The sequence below is a fragment of the Pagrus pagrus genome, assembly GCF_965226575.1.
Source record: "Pagrus pagrus genome assembly, chromosome: 12".
Taxonomy (NCBI): domain Eukaryota; kingdom Metazoa; phylum Chordata; class Actinopteri; order Spariformes; family Sparidae; genus Pagrus; species Pagrus pagrus.
The window spans coordinates 25279137-25297265 of record NC_140196.1 but is presented as its reverse complement, the minus strand read 5'-3'; the positions used below and the strand labels follow the sequence as shown (position 1 = coordinate 25297265).

The following is an 18129-nucleotide window of genomic DNA, read 5'->3' as shown; positions in this document are numbered from 1 at the left end:
CAGACAGACGGCATTACTGGACCCTTCAGCATCCATAAAGGAGATGTCACTAATGGGCCTGTCAGGCCACGACCAGCAGCCCTAATCAGCACTTAGACAAACAGCGTCTGCTCACAGCCCACCACGCGCCACATACTGCTTTAAACATAAAGCTTTCATCAAGACTTAGTGAGCCTTGTCTGCTGATACTGCTGCAGATAACTTCTCTATGTGCGCTTTAATGTCTAGTTATGTGGAGGAAGCAGGATAAGGCCGATTGAAGGGCCTCTCCCAGCTCGGCCTGACAGTTACAGCCTGCAAAAGTAAAAAGGGTGGGCGGCAGGTTGATGCTGCAGATGTATCGTTGCATGAAAGCAAAGTTGAACTTCAGGAGAACTTTTGGTTCTGTGGTTTCTTGCCTATGATGTAAGGCCAGATATTTTCCATCTTCTACACCCATTGATCCGTGCCTGAGTGAGGGGAATAGATTTTTTTCTGCGATCCAGTCAGTCATGCATTCCAAAACGGGTCTCAAACTCTCGCTGTTAACACTTTTATTTGAAAAATCCTTTGCTTTAACCCACCTTCTTCTTATTGATGATAACTTTTCTACCAAGGCCTTTTTTTTCTTGAAGTTCTGTCATTTAATTCAGTTTTTAAATGGTCGCAAAAGCAGGTGGGTGGAAACAAATCAAAACCAGAAGGCAATCTGTTGTACAATATTATATTCTACCAAAAAAGGCAACATCACAGAAAAAGACGCCACTTTTCCCATGGTGGCAGAAATGTCTTTTTTCTAATTTGCCCTACTGTGTAAGAATTAAATGCTTAATTCTAAGTGGGATTTTTGATACCTGGAAAGTATGCACCACTGTGCTACACAGGTGGTATGGCATGTAGCCTATGACACATAAAAATGTGAATGTATCAGTGGTTTGCCGAAATGTTAACTGCCAACATTTTATCCTGGCCACTGGGCTGGTCCAAAGATCTTGGTCAAGGCAACATATTTTGAATATTATTTTTCTTTTTTTAATTCACTATAAGCATGATATATAGGCATATATATGTGTGGCAATGTAAGATTAATAAATGGATGAGGATAATGAGGATGGTCAAATAAAGTGAACATTGTTGTAGTGCTATAGCAGCAGAAGAGCAGCCTCTTTCCATAACTATAGTAACTATATAGAAATAGCCAGTCTTCTTGCCGATGGTGTCGTTGCCTTATGTACGTAGGTCATATAGAGGGATCAGTATTACATTTTAACTTTTTTTTTTTTTTCCTGTTGAAAACTCCTTGTGGTACATTTAAATAAACAACAGTCATAGTTAAAGTTCAGCTTCATCAGGACTCTGTGGGTGTGACAATGTAAAGTGTCTTTTTTTTTATTTTTGCTTTTATTAGACAGTGACTGTGTAGACACAGACAGGAAACATGGGGGGTGAGAGAGGGCTGAGACATGCAGCAAAAGTCAACAAGCAAACCCGGGACATTGCAGTTAAACTGTATGAATGCCTCTCATCATTAGTTCTGGACGTCCCATAGATTGATCAGATTTGTTTGGAAGTGGCCCTGCAAACAACCCCAGAAGTGTTTGCTCATTTTACACGATATCACCTTTGTCCAACTGAGCTAATGTTCACTTTAAATTAACAACAAGGGCCCGGGCAGAAACACTAATAGAGATAGATCTAATGTAAAATAAGTAATCTTGGCAGGGAAGTGGATGCTCATGTAGGATTCCATTGTGCATTGTCAGAAGCTGATTGCGAAAATATGTTTTCAGGGGCCTTTTAATATCTCAGTCAGGTTTTATATGTGTGTGCAGCATAAACCAGTGCCAGTCAAATCATCTCTCACTTTGAATATTGCACTACCAGTTCAGGAGGCGCGGCATTGAGCTCAGGAGATCGTTTAGCATATGTGGCCTGCAGCAAACACAGTGGACCTCCTGATAGTGTGAGACGCATCAGTCAGCACCGTTCACACAGAAATCCTCTACCAACTGCAGAGCATCATGTGAGCAATACCGATGGAACTATCGAAAACACCCAGCAGCGAAACAAGGAATATTGTACTGCAGCTTGTATCCTGCATCCTTTAGTTCAGGTAGCTGGCTGAACATTAAAGTAGGCCTGTGTTTCACTTCTCTTTCTTAAGTATTTTATTCATTGTAAAAGGGGAAAAAATGCTTACACATCCATTCACTGCCTTTAATTTAAATCAGCTACACATGTCCGCTGAATGTTTGGTTTTGGAAAAATAAAAGTAAAGATTTGTGCACTGCCGAGTTACCATAACTACTATCTGATGCACATTATCCATTCTTCACCAGTAAACAGATTAGTAATTACCAGTAAAGGATCAAGCAAATTACTATAATCTGTTTCCTAGGCTTCATTTTTTCCCCATTACTGAGTCCATAATGCAAGCTTGGTGATAAATTCCAGGTTAATGAGCTGTTACGACAGTAAATTAGCGATTTGCAAATTGATAGAACAGGGAAATGTGTTTTGCCCTCTGGTTGAGGTGCAGGTCAGCCATTTAGCAGCAGGATTTTAGCGTCTTGCTTCAGCTGTATCCTCGTAGGAACCAAACTTACGCCTAAATGATGACCTGTCTAATCACCAATCATGCAGTTATTTTTTTACCACAGTGCCACAGCTAGCATCTCTTTAAAAGAGTCAGTTTGAAATGGCTGCATGCATTTGTTCATAGATATCTATATACAGCTTCCTGGGAGTTTGTGAGTCGGTGCAGATTGCCTTGTTGAAGTGGTTGATTGTGCTGCTGACATGGATTCACAGGGGAGTTCAAGTGTTATTACACTGCGGAGCATAAACATGCTAATGCAACCCTCCCACACTAGACATTCACATTTCTCCCTCTGTCTGTCATCTCAACTTATCAGTTCCTCACATTCACAAAAACATACAAATTCACACTGCTGGTGCCCATCCCTCCCTTTTTACAAGCACAAACACAATGCCTCGCCTTTTTTTTTTTTTTTGCTCATATCCTCAGAAGCAATCGCACCAAATCTCAGCGTGGCTTCGCAGCCGAGGGAAAGACGCATACTTTTTATTTACAATTTTCTTTAGCCGGATACGGGCAGAGCTTCGACCTGCTGCCGTGAAATATCAGGTACAAGCTGCATGTGGCTTCCTGGGAAGGTGTCGCTTCAAACAAGCACACACGCACACACACAGCAAAAACTGCACAACACATCTAAGAAGATTTGCCTGTCACACAGATTTGTTTAAGCACTCTGATGTATTCCATTTCGCAGGTTTGCAGTTCAGAATGTATCACACAGACAGACACACAGCATACCCACAGTATTGTTTATCTGTGTCTCATTCAGTTTCCTCTGCTGCTTCTAATTCTGTTTAGCATTTTTCCCCCCCACATACAATAAGCGTGATCCCTCCGAAACTCCCCCTTTTTAATGCAGTTTTCCATCTCACTGCGTTCCCATTCACTAAGCTATACTGCCTCCTTTGATTTCCACCATTCTCAGATCAGCAGGAGCTCATGATTACGTTCCATAACCATATAATGTTCATCTCGGGCAAGCACATTTAAAAGGTTACGTATGATTTGCCCTGCTTTTATCTGCTGAACAGTGGAGCATGTACATTCATATCTCCTGTTTCCAATTCATTCTGCCCTGTCAGTGATCCACTAGCACCATCTAGTGGCTGAAAGCGGATACTTCTCAATTACCGAAGTCTGTGGAGACACAGCAAACGGTATTATTCCACACAGGATGGAGGAGAAAAGGGTTCACACAGGGAGACGCAGGAGCACGGAGGTGTCGAGTTAGGCATTTAGTTTAAAAGCTTCTGTTAAAAATGAGGCTGATGGTGTCAGAGGCTAAAATCACTGCGCTTTGATCATGAAGATGAATGATGATTTAATGAGTCATCGTTCCATAAAGGGGTCTGATGAAAGGATATATAATGGAGAGGATTTGCGGGCTCGCAAAAGACAGGAAATGAGTGCTTTCACTCCGAAAGGCTGTAATATATTAACACAAACAACATCTGAGGATCACATGTTAAGTAGAGCTTTCTCTTTCCCCTCTTCTCTCTCATACCCATAAACATTTATAGACTTGAGAGCATATTTCTGTAAACAGGAGGACTGACTTGAGTCAGTCACTGGCGGATGAACAGGAGTTTTCTGTCACTGGTGAGAGTGGGAGGAAGGGGTGGATGGAGAGGTATTATCTGAATCTGAATAGCTCTGAGCTCCATCTGTTGTGTGCTATAGAGATGATGAGTCATTCCACTTGTTACAGCACGGGTCAAAGCCACCCCAAATCCCCAGCTTCATACCAACACAAACACACACACACGCAGACAGGCACACACCAGTCCATGGATAAACACATAGACTAATGCATGCTCATACTGCGAGATTCCCATCATGCATCTGTCCTGTGTCTACAGTTTAGTGAAGCCTGTTAGGTCTCAGCTGGTATCATAGATTGGTTTTCAGGCCACGTCCAAGCCTTCTGTTGCGACAAAGTTCTTAAAACATTAACCCAACCATGACTACAGTGTTAGAGGAGTACTCTAATGATTGATTGAAGCATTGCATTCCTATAATATGTATATACATACTTTAATGATGTTGGATCCACACAAAGCATTGAAATCAATGCAGCAGAACTAGCGCTCCTGTCCTGTTTATTTCACACATTCATCTTCCTTGTCTAAACTTTACGCCCACGATACCCACACTGCAACCAAACGGCCAACAGTCCAGTCTGAGATGTAGCTTGTGTTATGTTGGTAGTTGTTAATTTTGCCTGCATTTGTTAGCTTTAAGCAAAAACAAGGAACGAGCTGCAGTCCAGTCCCTTCTTTTGAATTCCATGCCAACAGGTTTCTTTCATTTTCAAACTTGTATTCTTCAGAGCCAAATTGATGGTGACTCAAGTGACATCACATGAGTCAATTTTTCATTCTTAATGCAGTTCCCCCACAAAGCCACACATAGGCTTTACACCTTTTTTGTTTTTTTTTTGTTTTCATATGTAGAAGTACTTCCCAATGCCTATAAATTAGTGATGTAAAACAAAAACTGTTGTCTTGATACATTCTCTTGACCAAGACGCTAACTTTGTCCGACATTTGGTACTGGCCAAGACACAGCTGGTCTATTAGAATCTCTCTTTGCTTTAAAAAGCTTTCACTAAAAATGTTTGCATTCATGTTCCTGAAAACAGCTAACTGCTGCTACTGCTGAAAACACGATTAACAAGAGCGTAGTTAGCATAAAACCAAATATTTGATGATGTATTTTATTATCGACATAAATCATTCCATCATAATTTGTATTCTGTGATTTTGTAGGCTAGGTTTCCTCCTCTGTGGCTCTTCCTGAGGTTTCTTCTATTTTTTTCCAGTTAAAAGTGTGCAGGATGGTCAGATATGAAATAAAATATTCATATTTACATTATCATAGTGTAAAATCATCAGAAACCTTCAATAATATGAATGCAGGAATGGGCTTTTTGTCAGAGTTGTGTTGTTGCACCACCAACTTAGGGGAGGGTGAGACGAGGAGTGATTAGTTGGTTGTAATCTGCAGCCACACTGCTTGAAGTCACTAAATCTACACACTGGACCTTTAAAGGGGTTTTTAGGTGGCACAGTGTGACGTATGCTGCACAGATTGCAAAGCCCTCTGAGGCAAATTGTGATTTGGGGCTATATAAATAGGATTTGAGAAAAATGGAATTAAAAGTCACTTTAAGCTGAGAAGAACAGCAACAGTGGGATCATCACCTTGAGTGAAGCCTCACATCCCAGGTAATCATTAAGCAGTTGTTCATATAAAATGTATTGATTTGTGGAGCTTTAATCTCAACCTACAAGTAAACCTAACTCCAATGCTAACCCCAGATCAAAGCACCAGTTTACCCCTGAAGATGTAAGGACCTAAATCACTCTCAGCACTGCTAAAACGGAAATATGTTTACACAAGCATAAAAGTATCACACACTCACATGAGCTCACAAAGCTACTCTGGGCTCAACCCGTTGTGGTCAGAAATAAATCAAATAAGGTAGTGGCCAGAGAAAGTTGGAAATTGCATTTCTGGGAGTCGGTACGAAGGAGGATATGGAGGTTCTATTACTGTATTTTGTCCTGTCATCACTTCCTGCTGTGAGACGTCTGTCTCTGTCAAACACAGATTACATTTAATGAGCTTTGTGTGTGTGTGCTTGCATATGTGTGTGCAAGATTTACCCCCTTCAAAGCGCTATACTGCTTGTCATTAGGCTCCGCAAAAAGCAGGTGTGTGTGGGTTGAATTTGACAGCAGTTTACATGCTCAGATAACTGTGCGAACGCACCCTTTGGACTATAAGAGAGCTAAACTGACGGAAGAAAAAAGGCGGAAATGAGAAAGTGAGCAAAAGAGAGTTAAAGTGAGAATGCAGAAGCGGAGAATGTGTCAGAAAATGTGAGAGAAGAGAGATTGGTGTTCTTGTTTTGGTGGAGGGATGCAGAATAGGAATATAATATTACAGCTTTCCGGCCTCACACCTACCACACATGTATTTGCATTTTGAAAAAAGGTGCGATTGTACTTTATACTGGTTAAGACAGAGAGTGAGAGAGAAATCAGAAAGAGGAAATGTGAAATGTGTGAGAATGATGAAAAAGAGACAAGACGTTAAGCAAAGTTCAAAGAAGAGCACGGTGCTCTTCTATTTTCTCTGTGACGGAAAAATACACACAAAATTGCAAAGCATGAATATTTGATAAAGTAGCTCACACTGGGAAGACGAGTACAGCACAGTACAACTAGATTTATGCAAACTAAACAGGTACATTTAAAGGCCACATTTTCATTTTCTCCTGCACTAGCAACTTTTTTATTTCACAGTACTTGAAGAATGCAGTCAGTTAAGCATTAAAAAGACCAGTGATGGACACGCTGCGTGCCACCAAATACAAGCTTAATCACATAAATTGAATTTCATAAAACTGTAAAGCAGCTCATCAGGAAATAAGTGGACGCTCATTAAGCAGTGACCCACCTCAGGAGGTTGATTCTCCACCACTCCACCACTGGGTGAGTCGAGAACGACTCTTGACCAAAATCCAAGACACAAAATAATAGGAACGAAGAATGGCAATTCAAAAGTCACAGCAAGGATCTCAGTGTAACAATGTCCTGATATTCCCGTGTCCCTGTCTGAGATCCCCAGCTTAGAATATTAATGAAAAAGCAAATCAGACTAGAGAGCATAGGAAGAAATCTGGTGTTGAAAGCAAGCCTGCATGACCAGCAGGTGACAACTACAGGATAATAGTAAATGCTTACATGTTGTGTAGTAGTAGTAATAGGAACCATTGACTGTGGACAGAGATCTCTGGTCTGAAAAGTGCAGTCGGTGCAGAAGTGCCTTAGATTTACATTCTTCTCACCTGATTTATTACCTCAGTAAATAGTCTCCTAATGAGTTGATGGTCTCAGTTTCTAGTTTCAAGTCTTCTTCAACACAGAATGATGTTCACTTTGTGAATTATGGTCCCCAGAGTTAAATAGACAACAAAGCAGGGTATGCTTTAGGGTGTTGCTATCTTGTGATTGACAAGTTGCTATCACGACATGTCCGTGGGTTCTGTCAGATCTAGTCAGGATATCCTCCAGCTCCACCCTCTCATCCAGATATAGTCTGCTCCAAAAAACAAGATGATGGTGGTCATAATGTCAAATTTAAGGCGACAAAAAAATGCCCACAAAGCCAATGGACTGACCACAGGTACTTCACGAGTATTCAAATGGTAGAAACACAAGTGGAGAAAAGTCATAAGGTCTCTAAATGCATCCTCAGATTTGTGAATTAGTACAAGTATCCCTACATGTGCATTAGATTTGAGCATGTGTAAAGGAATCTTACAATATGTACTGAAAAACTCGAATGATTGAAAAGAATTAGCTCCAAGAGATGGTTAAACAGACCATTCTTCAGCTCCACCTCAGGTGCACCCGTCAGTTGGCTGTCTTTTGCTGCTCTTCTGAGATTTCTTTCTACCTCCCGACTTTACCTGAGATTTCCAAATGTGTGTGGTAATCTGTCTGTAACCTCAGGCTGTTTTTTTCCAGCTCTTGCAGCCAAATGCTTTTCAATCACTCAAGTTTTTTGAGAAGAGTGGACCAACATTCCACAGGCCACGCTCAACTCTCTGCAAAGATGAGTCGCACTGCATGAGGCAAATGGTGGTCGCACCACCACACTGACTGGTTTTGTGATCTGAATGCATATCTGTAACTCGTGTGAAGACAACTGGCAAATCCCCCTGAGAGTACTGAATTCAACAAGAGTGTGTTCAACGGTTGTTTTGGAAGTGAATAAATGCGTCATTGCTTCGCTAAGAAATAACAGACTCACCATGAGTACATACATAATAAATCTATCATACTGTATATACTTTGTCCCTAAATTAAAAGAGGCGGTACATTGAGGTTCATTGGAGAGGATTTTCTGTGATGATATACTGCCTGTGTTTGGTCGTCAGGTGTCCTCAGGCCCGGCTGCTTATCCATTTTAACATCCCCGTGGTCCCAGCTGACACTGAACGCCGCTGAACTAAACCAAGACTAAACTGAACTAATCATTGCCAATCTTCTTTGCCCTAAAAGGCACCCAGCTGTCCTAATATAACTGCCACATTTAATTTCCATCTGCCAGGAGGTGGCAAGTAAAGATCGAATGATGGGTGCTGATGAGCGGGAAGTCAGCCAGTTTGACAAGGATAGATTAAAGTTTGGCTGGTCAGGAGTGCAAGGACATTGACATTCTTGGCAACGTACAGATGAACAAGTCTGTGAATGCAAATATATTGTGCACATACCCAATCACACAGCTGGGCTCTGGATAGCTGTCTTCAAACTCCCAGGTGTTTTCTATTCCTTGTTTATTCACTTCTGCCCACCCTCTTGCAAACACTACAAACAAAAGCATAGTCTTCTTCTTTATTGTCTTTGATTAGTCAGGCAGCGTCATGCCCCGCAGAGTGCTTCTACTTAGACATTTTACGCACGCACACACACACATATATTAATGCTGCAGAGGGGTCAGTATGTGTGTTTGACGTCCACAGTTTGATTCCGTTCTCCCCTGATGTGACTCGGCCCTCTATCAGACCTCATTTACCATCAAAGTCCTTTGATCGGTACGGGCTTATCTGTCGATTTGACTCAATGACCCAATCACAAGGCCCTCGAGCTGCATGCTAACGTTATCGGGGGCATGATCAACATTCATTACACATGCAAAGAGACCACTCAAAGCAAGGGAAGAACAAATGAACGTTATCATTAGACCTGGAATGTTCTGATTTTATGAGATGCATATACACATGTACACAAAAATAGCTTTTTTATTGCTTTACAATTCATAGCTGGATGTGGAGGCAGCTGTGTCATCAAAGGAGACTTTCATTCAGAACACCTGACTGTCTAATTTCCCAGGTCATTCCCGGGTTTCATTTGTCTTTTATTTAGGTATTTCTGGGTTGGTATGTGTTCCTTCTGCTCCTATCTGACATTTCTCTGAATGCCGTTGTCCTTTCATTCACGTGTACTAGGTCTGGTCTGATTGTTAGTCTGCATAAAGGGCCCAGGTGCACCATGGTCTGTCTCGGCAGCATTCTGTGTGTTTTGAGAACATGGCACCGGTAGTCATGTTTTCTTGGCTCTCATTTTTGTTCTGGTTATTTCCTTTATATCTTTTGGTGGTTCATGGGGAGCGTTTCAGTGTGCCAGTGTGTGCTTGGCTCAGGATCTCCCTTTCTTTCTGTAAGGTTTGGCATGCCTTTTTTTCCTATTAATATTCATATTCAACCCAGGAGCTTTAAAGGGGGATTCCAATATTTCTAAACCTGGAGCTCATTTAAACATGTTTTGGTGTGTAAATGATTCCTATTCACCAAAACCTTTGGAATCGGTCCAGTAGATCACCTCAGCTGGTTGTGCAACACAGCTGCAATGGCTGCAACGTAATCCTTGGGGCAACAAAGGTTAAAGCACTAAAAGTGCTTACTTTTGCCACTGGGAGGCTGAGGTGTCTGACAACATTACAGGAACAACTTCTATGGAGATAGACCTTTTTGTTAATTACTAAGATCCTTTCTGTAACCGGAAGCAAGTCGTTGTAGTCATTGTAAGTGGCAAATTTCCCCATTGTGGGAATTGTTGCCCCATCTTAATAAAGTAGCCGTTCCTCTGAGTAAACTCAAACTCCTCTCCAGCTCTGACTCATTCATGTGTTTCCGCCATCCTCTCTGCAACAACTCACCTCTCGCAGGATTACAGTGCGAGACTTCTCCTTGAGCGAGACTTTGTTTCAGGTTACCAAAAAGATCCTGTTAGTTAACAAAAATGTCTCACACTGTAGAAATTGTTTCTGTAATGTTATTAGACAAGTTGTCGGAATTACAACCTCAGCCTGTCAGGAGTAAATACAAGCACTTTGACAGCCGTAGTTGCCACAAAGGAGTGTAAATCTAGAACATAGGTTTAAAAATATAAGTCCCCCAAAATAAATGGACTAAAAGATTGAATATTCTATAGATTTTTACTACAAAATTAAAAAACCTACATTCTTTACAGAGATTATAATAACTTAAAACATCTGCAAGTGGCTTTAAATGCTTTTACTTTTCTTATACCTCCTAACTTTTAAAATAAACCTTTTTAAGGTCATAAGAGGAGTATTTTTCAGTTAATTGAGATGCAAACATCCAACCTAAGAAATTCATATATACATTTAACCGATATATAAATGTGTTTTCTTCAGTGTTTCTCTTTTTCCACTCCACAGAAACATTATCGCTTTTTATCTAACTGAATTACACTTACTGTAATTTGTCATTCATGACATTCCTTGGAAAACCTGTGAAACTTAATGACTTGGTAGGTGTCAGATACAATGAAGCCTGGGTGTACGATGTGTTGGATGAGGTGTAATCAATATGGTGTTAATTACTAACACCAGCACTAAAACAAACATTTTGGTAGTGTAGCACTTAATCTCTTTTTAATAACAGTCATCCACATTCAGGTACATGATTGTGACAATCAGTGGAGACATTCTAATTCCCTCTCTCTGGCTTGTTATCAACCAAGTCAGGCAGATATGTTGTTTGTTCTCCTAAATTCTTAAGTGAGAGAAATAATGTGCAAACGAATTTGGTGTTAAAAAGGCTGAGTGGGTGCGACTGTGGGTGTATGAGAAATTGGGTTTGTTTAGAGGTATTAAGTGTAAGGATTTATATATTTAACCTGATTTACATAAATAGAAGAACTTGGAGTTCCTTACAAAAAGAAAATACAATAGTGTACTTTAAATGCAGACATACATTGTATCTGCTACCATGAATTAAAGAAAACAATGCAAAAGATCAGTTTGAAGATGTGGAAGAAAAAGAAAACATTAATGCACAGAGATAATTCAATCTATACATGCAGAAAAATGGCCGTCGCTATGCCTTCTTTCTTATGTTGGTCCCTGAGCTTGTGTGCACACCGTTTTCCCATCATCCCATGGCCCATAAACCTGAGTCGTATTTCATCAAAGGCAGCTCACACAACAAGCCTATTCCCTAATTGGTGCTTGAGCTTTTAAATTGGTTGTGTTTGCTCACAGCCTAGCCCAAAATGGTCATCTAGAAATTTCACCCTTTTAAAAAAGAAAAATAGTGTCAAAGTTCCGCATTAAGCATTTTTCCCTCTCTCGCTGCTCTCTAGTTCCACTCGCAAATGGATGTTGCACTCTGTCTGAGACAAAATAACACTGGGAAATATTTGATTTACATAATGCAAATGTTAAACCCAACACGCTATTGCAAAAGCTGACTTTTCAGGAATCGGGAGCATGTACAAAACTATACAAAGAAAGTGTAATCTGTTCTTTTCTTTGGTTCAAGCCATTCACAAGCATTGTCCTACTGCTGCACAGATGATACAGAGCTTTTTCTTTCTCTAAAATTAGATGACCAGCATCACAACCTCAGGGGTGATCTTGTGGACATCTAATGATTAATGAAGCAACATTTTGTTCTGTTTGATATAAGGAAAATTGCCTCATTAGCGCTTCTTCCTCCATCAGAGTGAGTCCGTTCTTTGGTTTGACTGCAGTTATGGAATCTATTTTCTTTTGTCAGCATTCTTTGTGAATGCTGTTGCCAGACTTTGAATGAGTTTCCAAAAGAAAAGACTACATCAACCCTTATTTAGCCTCTCCTGGGTGTCATCATGTTTCAGTTTTAAGGTTGTTCAGTTACGTAAGAAGACCTACATTCAATTGTGTCTGCTAATGTGTCTAACCTTTAATGTGCAACATCTGTCTGTTCTGGGGTCAGAGGGCTCCATGCTGTTTCTCATTGATGTTTGAGGCCAGGGCTGATAATGTTTTTATTTTGGGCAGCATTTAGATCTGGAACAATGAAACTAAAAAAAAAAAAACATTCATTTTTGCCGACACAGTTTGTATAAAATGTGATGAAAAATAATCACCAAGTATCTAAGCTAGCTAAATATGTGTTGTGGGGTAAAAAAGCAGTGTTCAACTCTGCAATACTAAAATAACTTATGTGCAAGCTATTTAAGTGTACGAAAAAGGAGGCTAAAACCCTGGATGCTTCTGTTTTATACTGTATCTTCCTCTGTTGTTGATGGTTTTTAGGAGTTGAATCAAGTTCCATAACCTGAGCAGGGAATAAATCACTGTCAATAACAGCCTGTAACAGCAATAGACACAATAATACAATGTAAACATTCCATTGTTCAGTACAGGTCTCCCTGTTCACCTTCTGTACCAGAGGGAACACTGAGATCTTCATAGCTCTAGCTGTGGCCCAAATATTTACACTCCTGCTCATGTATTCTGCCTGTGATGCAGAAAAGCTCAAAAGTCTCCAGAAGGGAGATTGTGGGAACACATTAATGCTTTGTAGTTTTGCCATGCTGCTGCAAAGGCAACAGAAAAATCTCTCAGTTCAATTCTTTCCATTCCCTTATTCCCTTATGTCATTACTCAGAACATGTATCAAGTATCTAGTTTATTTCTATAAGACCAAAATTGGGCATTTGTTTGTATGCGTTTTCATGATATTTGTCTATAATACATTTAATTTCTTTAAAAGAGCTAGCCAACCATTTTTCTTCTGTCTGTCCTCTCAGGTAACTCGCCTTCTGAGGAGTCAGAGGAGCGCGAAAAGGAGCCCAGGACGCTGACATACCCAGCATACATCGCCAGTCTGCTAGACACGGGCGCAAAGCGCATGGCAGCCGGCGTCCGCATGGACTGCACCAGCCAAGGCCAGTGCCCGCGCTCCTGTCACCTCTGCCACATGAGCCCGAGGGCGACGCAAGGGCGGCAGCAGTCCGAGCCTGTCCTGCTGCAGATCACCAAGGCGGCTCCCATCTATGAACTGGTGTCCAACAATGAGACCTATCAGGTGTGTGCAATGTTTGTCCTTAACTATACGGGATGGTCTTACAGAGTACATTACTGTATATGTGACACCCTTGAAAATTGTTGGCTGCATTTCCTCTCATCCTCCTGAACTGGATTATCTTACTTACCTTTCATGTGAATGATTAAAGGAAGCGTTTATTGCCCAATGTCTGTATCATCCCAAATTCACAGCAGTTTAACTTTGATCTGGAGGACATAAATGTTTCCACTAATTTATCATCTAAGCTACTTTAACATGAGAGGACGGAAGCTAATAATACACAAAAAATCCAGGCATTAGTATGGATCATTAAATCTCAATCTATTCACAGGAGTCACCTCTCCACGTGTTTGTGGCTGCAGAAAACCTCAAGGCCTCATTTTGAAATCTGTGACAGAAACAGAAGACTTAACAGGGTCCTTTTGGAATATCATGCCTTAATCTGCTGGCAGCATGCTGTGCCATAATCTGCTGTGCTGTGCTGTAACTTATTTGACTCCATCGATACTGAACGTCAATACTACTTCTACTCCTCCAGCAGGAAGAGAGGTCGATACGGCACTGTCCCCCCAGGGTGCCAAGCTTTCATCTTTAAGCTCAGGCAGACGGACACAGCCGCTGGTATTGACAAAGGCAGTTAATAGTGGTTGACTGTGTAGCTACTGGTATAGACACAATACATAGGCTGGTGTATATACACTAGAGGGGTGTATACATTGAGTGATATCTAGGTATCTAGTCAACCATCTCATTAAGATTTTGCTGATTTCTTTGAACTGTTCTCAGATTTGAGTGTTGTGTTCATTTTGGTTACCTACTTGAAAAACAACACAGCAATATCGAGAGGAAAATGTACCTACACGGAATAGATACTCCAAAAACACGATGTACATGTTAAGTACAATAATGACATGTCTTCATCAGGAAATATTCAACATGTGAAGAAGAAGGTCAATATATAGACTTCACCAAACTAAACTTAAGGTCAAGCAAATCAATCGCATACACATTTAATTGTTCACAATATTTAACACAAAACTCAGACGTATCAAGTAGTACTACAGTACAGTACAGTACAGTATTAAATAGCGCCCTAATGACCAAGGATTTAAGGCACTGACCATAAAGCATAATGTCATGACATCTCATTTCCTTATTGGTCCACTTTACCCCACTAGTAAAGGTTAAAATGTCCATAAATATTGGAAAACATGAAAGATGAAGATTTTTAATATCCTCATTTGCAGTCAAAACTATAATATAAAATAGATGACGTGATAAAGTTGAATGCTGCATATTCCAATATGACATGCTTTGAATTTTAGTTTTAATGTTTGTTTTTGTCTGTCTCTTCTCGTTTTTCTTCCTCTCTCTGTCTGTAGGCTCTTCAGGAGGCGATGATGAGCATGCTGTGGTGTTCGGGGAAAGGTGACGTTATCGATGACTGGTGCCGGTGTGATTCCAGCGCTTTTGGCTCAGACGGACTGCCCACCTGTGCCCCACTTCCCCAACCAATGTTAGTAACCAGAATAGTATTACCTTTCTCCAAACATATCACTCTAAAATGGGTTGTGGTAAATACCATCCATCATTTTACTGGCAGGTCTCCTGTCCTGCTGCAGTGGTCTCTTGCATCAAAATATTACAGCCTGATTACTGAATGGGCCTTCTGGGCACAAGCACACAGGCCGAATGGGTCAGGGCACAGACACACAATGACCACAAAGAGATGTAAAACCACAACAAAGAGCCACAAAACAACTACAATGAGAAGCATATCATCTACAAAGAGACAAAGAAAACTACAAAGTGACATACAACGAGGACAGAGACACAAAACAACTACAGAGAGAGACAAAATGAGAATAATAACACAACATGACATCAAAGATACGCAGAAATAAAACACAAAGAGATGCAAGACAGCTATAAAGAGGCCCAAAACTTTAAACAGGCCCAAAATGACCACAAAGAGACACTCAACAACTGCAGAGAGTTGCAAAACAATGACAGAGACACAAAACAATTACACAGAGATTTCAAAAAGACAACAAGGAGACACAAAATAACCAAAAAGAGACTGAAAACAACTATGAAGGCTGCAACCTTTGTAGTTGTGGTCTCCTTTAGCCTCTGGGCTCTGTGGGAACATTTTATGAACCTGTGCTTATTGTCTCACAATCTGTCAATGATTACAGTGTTGATGCAGTTTTATCTCCTGTACGTTTTGGTTGTGTTAATCAATGAAATGAGCTGCTGTATTGATTGATTGGCATTAAAACACCCAATGCCACATAGCTGCAGGCTGCCGCTCTAGAGTAAGCCAAGTTAGACATCAGGAGATAAATGGTCATATTTTCTGTTGACAGGAGTGTTTGTGACATTGCAGACTATGTTTTCATTAGGGTGCAGTTTTGCAGACACAAGGATAATGTTAGCTGTAAATTACAGTAATGAGACCAGTTTGCTGACAACATCTTTCACTCACTGGCCTGCTTTTGCATCTCTGTCACTCTGTTGCCAGGCTGAAACTGTCATTCACCTACGAGCCCAGCAGCTCATTGGTCATCATGGAGTGGAACCACACTGAGCCACCAATCGGCGTGCGGATTGTTGATTACCTCATCAGCCAGGAGAAGGTTACAGAGAGGACCGACCACTCCAAAGTTGAGACAGGTACGTCTGTCAAGAACTGTCAACGTCAAGAGTTTGGGTAGTGATGATAAACAAGGGCCAACAGTTGGAAAACTGTAGGCTATAAAAGGCTAATGTTGCCAGGCAACCAGTCTTGCCAGTTTTAGAAGTGGTTAATGAAAAAAAAAAAATGACGGTACAGAGCGCTAATTCATAAGTATTTGTATTCTGGACTCTTTAGTTATGCTTTATAGATTAAGGACTTGACGATGCACTCGCAGTGACCAAGTGAAGATGTCGTTCTCTTGAACACTTGACATAAGGCTCCTCCAGCTCACTCCCTGTGTTTCATATATTTACCAAACCAGCAAGTGGGACCATTGATATTTTGGGTATGCAGACATGGGTAAAGAGCAAGCCAGTAGGTCTCAGTTTGTATGTGCAGCTGTTGGCTAGTGTCCAGTATTCTAAGTTGGCTCAAACCTTGAACCCCTATTTTGTCAGCACCATGTGGCCCGTAAGCCTAATGTGTTTTATCTGGTCCACCACCTGTAAGAAATCCTGATCCAAAGGTGAGGAGGAGGGATTTCTTGATACTGTGCATTAACAGTTATGCAAAATGAGTTAAAACATTGCTAGTGAACCCCTTATATTGCTGCTGTCATAGAAAAAGCTTGGAACTCTAACCTCTGGAAATGAATGAAGTCAACAGTTCTTGTGGTTAATCTAAAACTAATGTATTTAGTATAGCTTTACTTATTATTTTGGTGTAGAGCCACAGCAGCCTTCTAAACATCCTAACTTTGGCAAGGTTTACTCATCAATCCATTTGTTATAGGCCGGTTTCAGTTGTAGTTGTTAAGGCCTCCACAAGATGGTGTACACCAGTAATATTACTTATGGAGTACTGAAGTATTCATTTACAGTATTTAGTCTGTTGGTTGGACTGATTTCATAAAATAACCAGCGTTTTAATGCATTTATGTACATTTATAATGTAAAACTCTAATTACTTTTAGTGTTCCAAAAAAGGAGCATTGCAATATATCATCCTGGTAATGACAAATTAGCAACAGGAGTGATATTCATTTATATCTGTGTTTTCTCACAGTTATTGACAACATATCAACACAAAAGTGTTTTAAACTTTTTATGTTCTTTGCCCTTTTCCAGGCATCTTTCCTTAATAAGCATTTTCAAGGGCTTTTATAGTTTTTCACTGTTTAATCCATATGGATTCAGTTACTTGCTTGTTAAGGTATGTTTTCCCCTGGTGTTTCCACTAAAAGTAGGAAATCATGTAAGCAGCCACAGGAGCAGCAGGAGCGTGTGTAGCTCTGTCATCCATAACCGAGTGCACAGCGTATTTGGCTGGACCTATGTGAGTGGAAGCTGGCAAAACAGGGGCAGTTTATTTTAGCAGTAATGACCCAATCCATAATGGGGACTGTTACAGCTCTCTGCGAGTACCAAAGTTTGTTGTGGCTTAATGAGAGAATAAACTGTATTAGCCACAACAGTGAGGACCATTAATCAATGCAGCAGATTCAGATGGGAGAGGAAAGTAGGTGAGCATTTTCTTTATTAGCTCTATTATACTGATGTTTAAGGCATAGTAATGTTCATTTTAGCTGCACATTGAAAACATTTACCACTGACTTATCTCTATGAAGAAGGATATACTGTATGTCAATGGTGCTGTGTTACCTCTATATACATTATACATGAGAGAAGGAAAGGTACTTGACTCTTCCTTTCCTCCCCTCTCATGTTACAAGCATTACAGTATATATTTCATAGGTTGGTGATGCAAAAGCATATAAATGTAAATCATGTTCACAGAGCATTTTCTGTGCTTCACAGAATTGTAAAACCTACTTGATCCTGCGATTGTGTAGCTGTACTTTAGCCGTTACAGCTTGCAGAGATTGCACATTATTGAAATGTTACTGAATAAAACACTGAGGGAGAATATTAAATATTTCCCTGTTGGAGGGACAAAACAGACATGAGTAATGGCCGT

At 40.5% G+C, this 18129-nt stretch overlaps 1 protein-coding gene across 5 annotated transcripts in view; it reads left to right on the top strand.

The window, feature by feature from the left end:
• Positions 1-18129, top strand: part of astn1 (astrotactin 1) — a 427741-nt gene that overhangs the window by 360712 nt on the left and 48900 nt on the right. For all 5 annotated transcript variants that reach the window (XM_084369247.1, XM_084369246.1, XM_084369245.1 and 2 more), the window contains 3 exons: positions 13195-13472; positions 14855-14988; positions 15997-16148. In XM_084369247.1, the coding sequence (XP_084225373.1) occupies positions 13195-13472; positions 14855-14988; positions 15997-16148 (564 nt within the window). The remainder of the gene's footprint in view (positions 1-13194; positions 13473-14854; positions 14989-15996; positions 16149-18129) is intronic.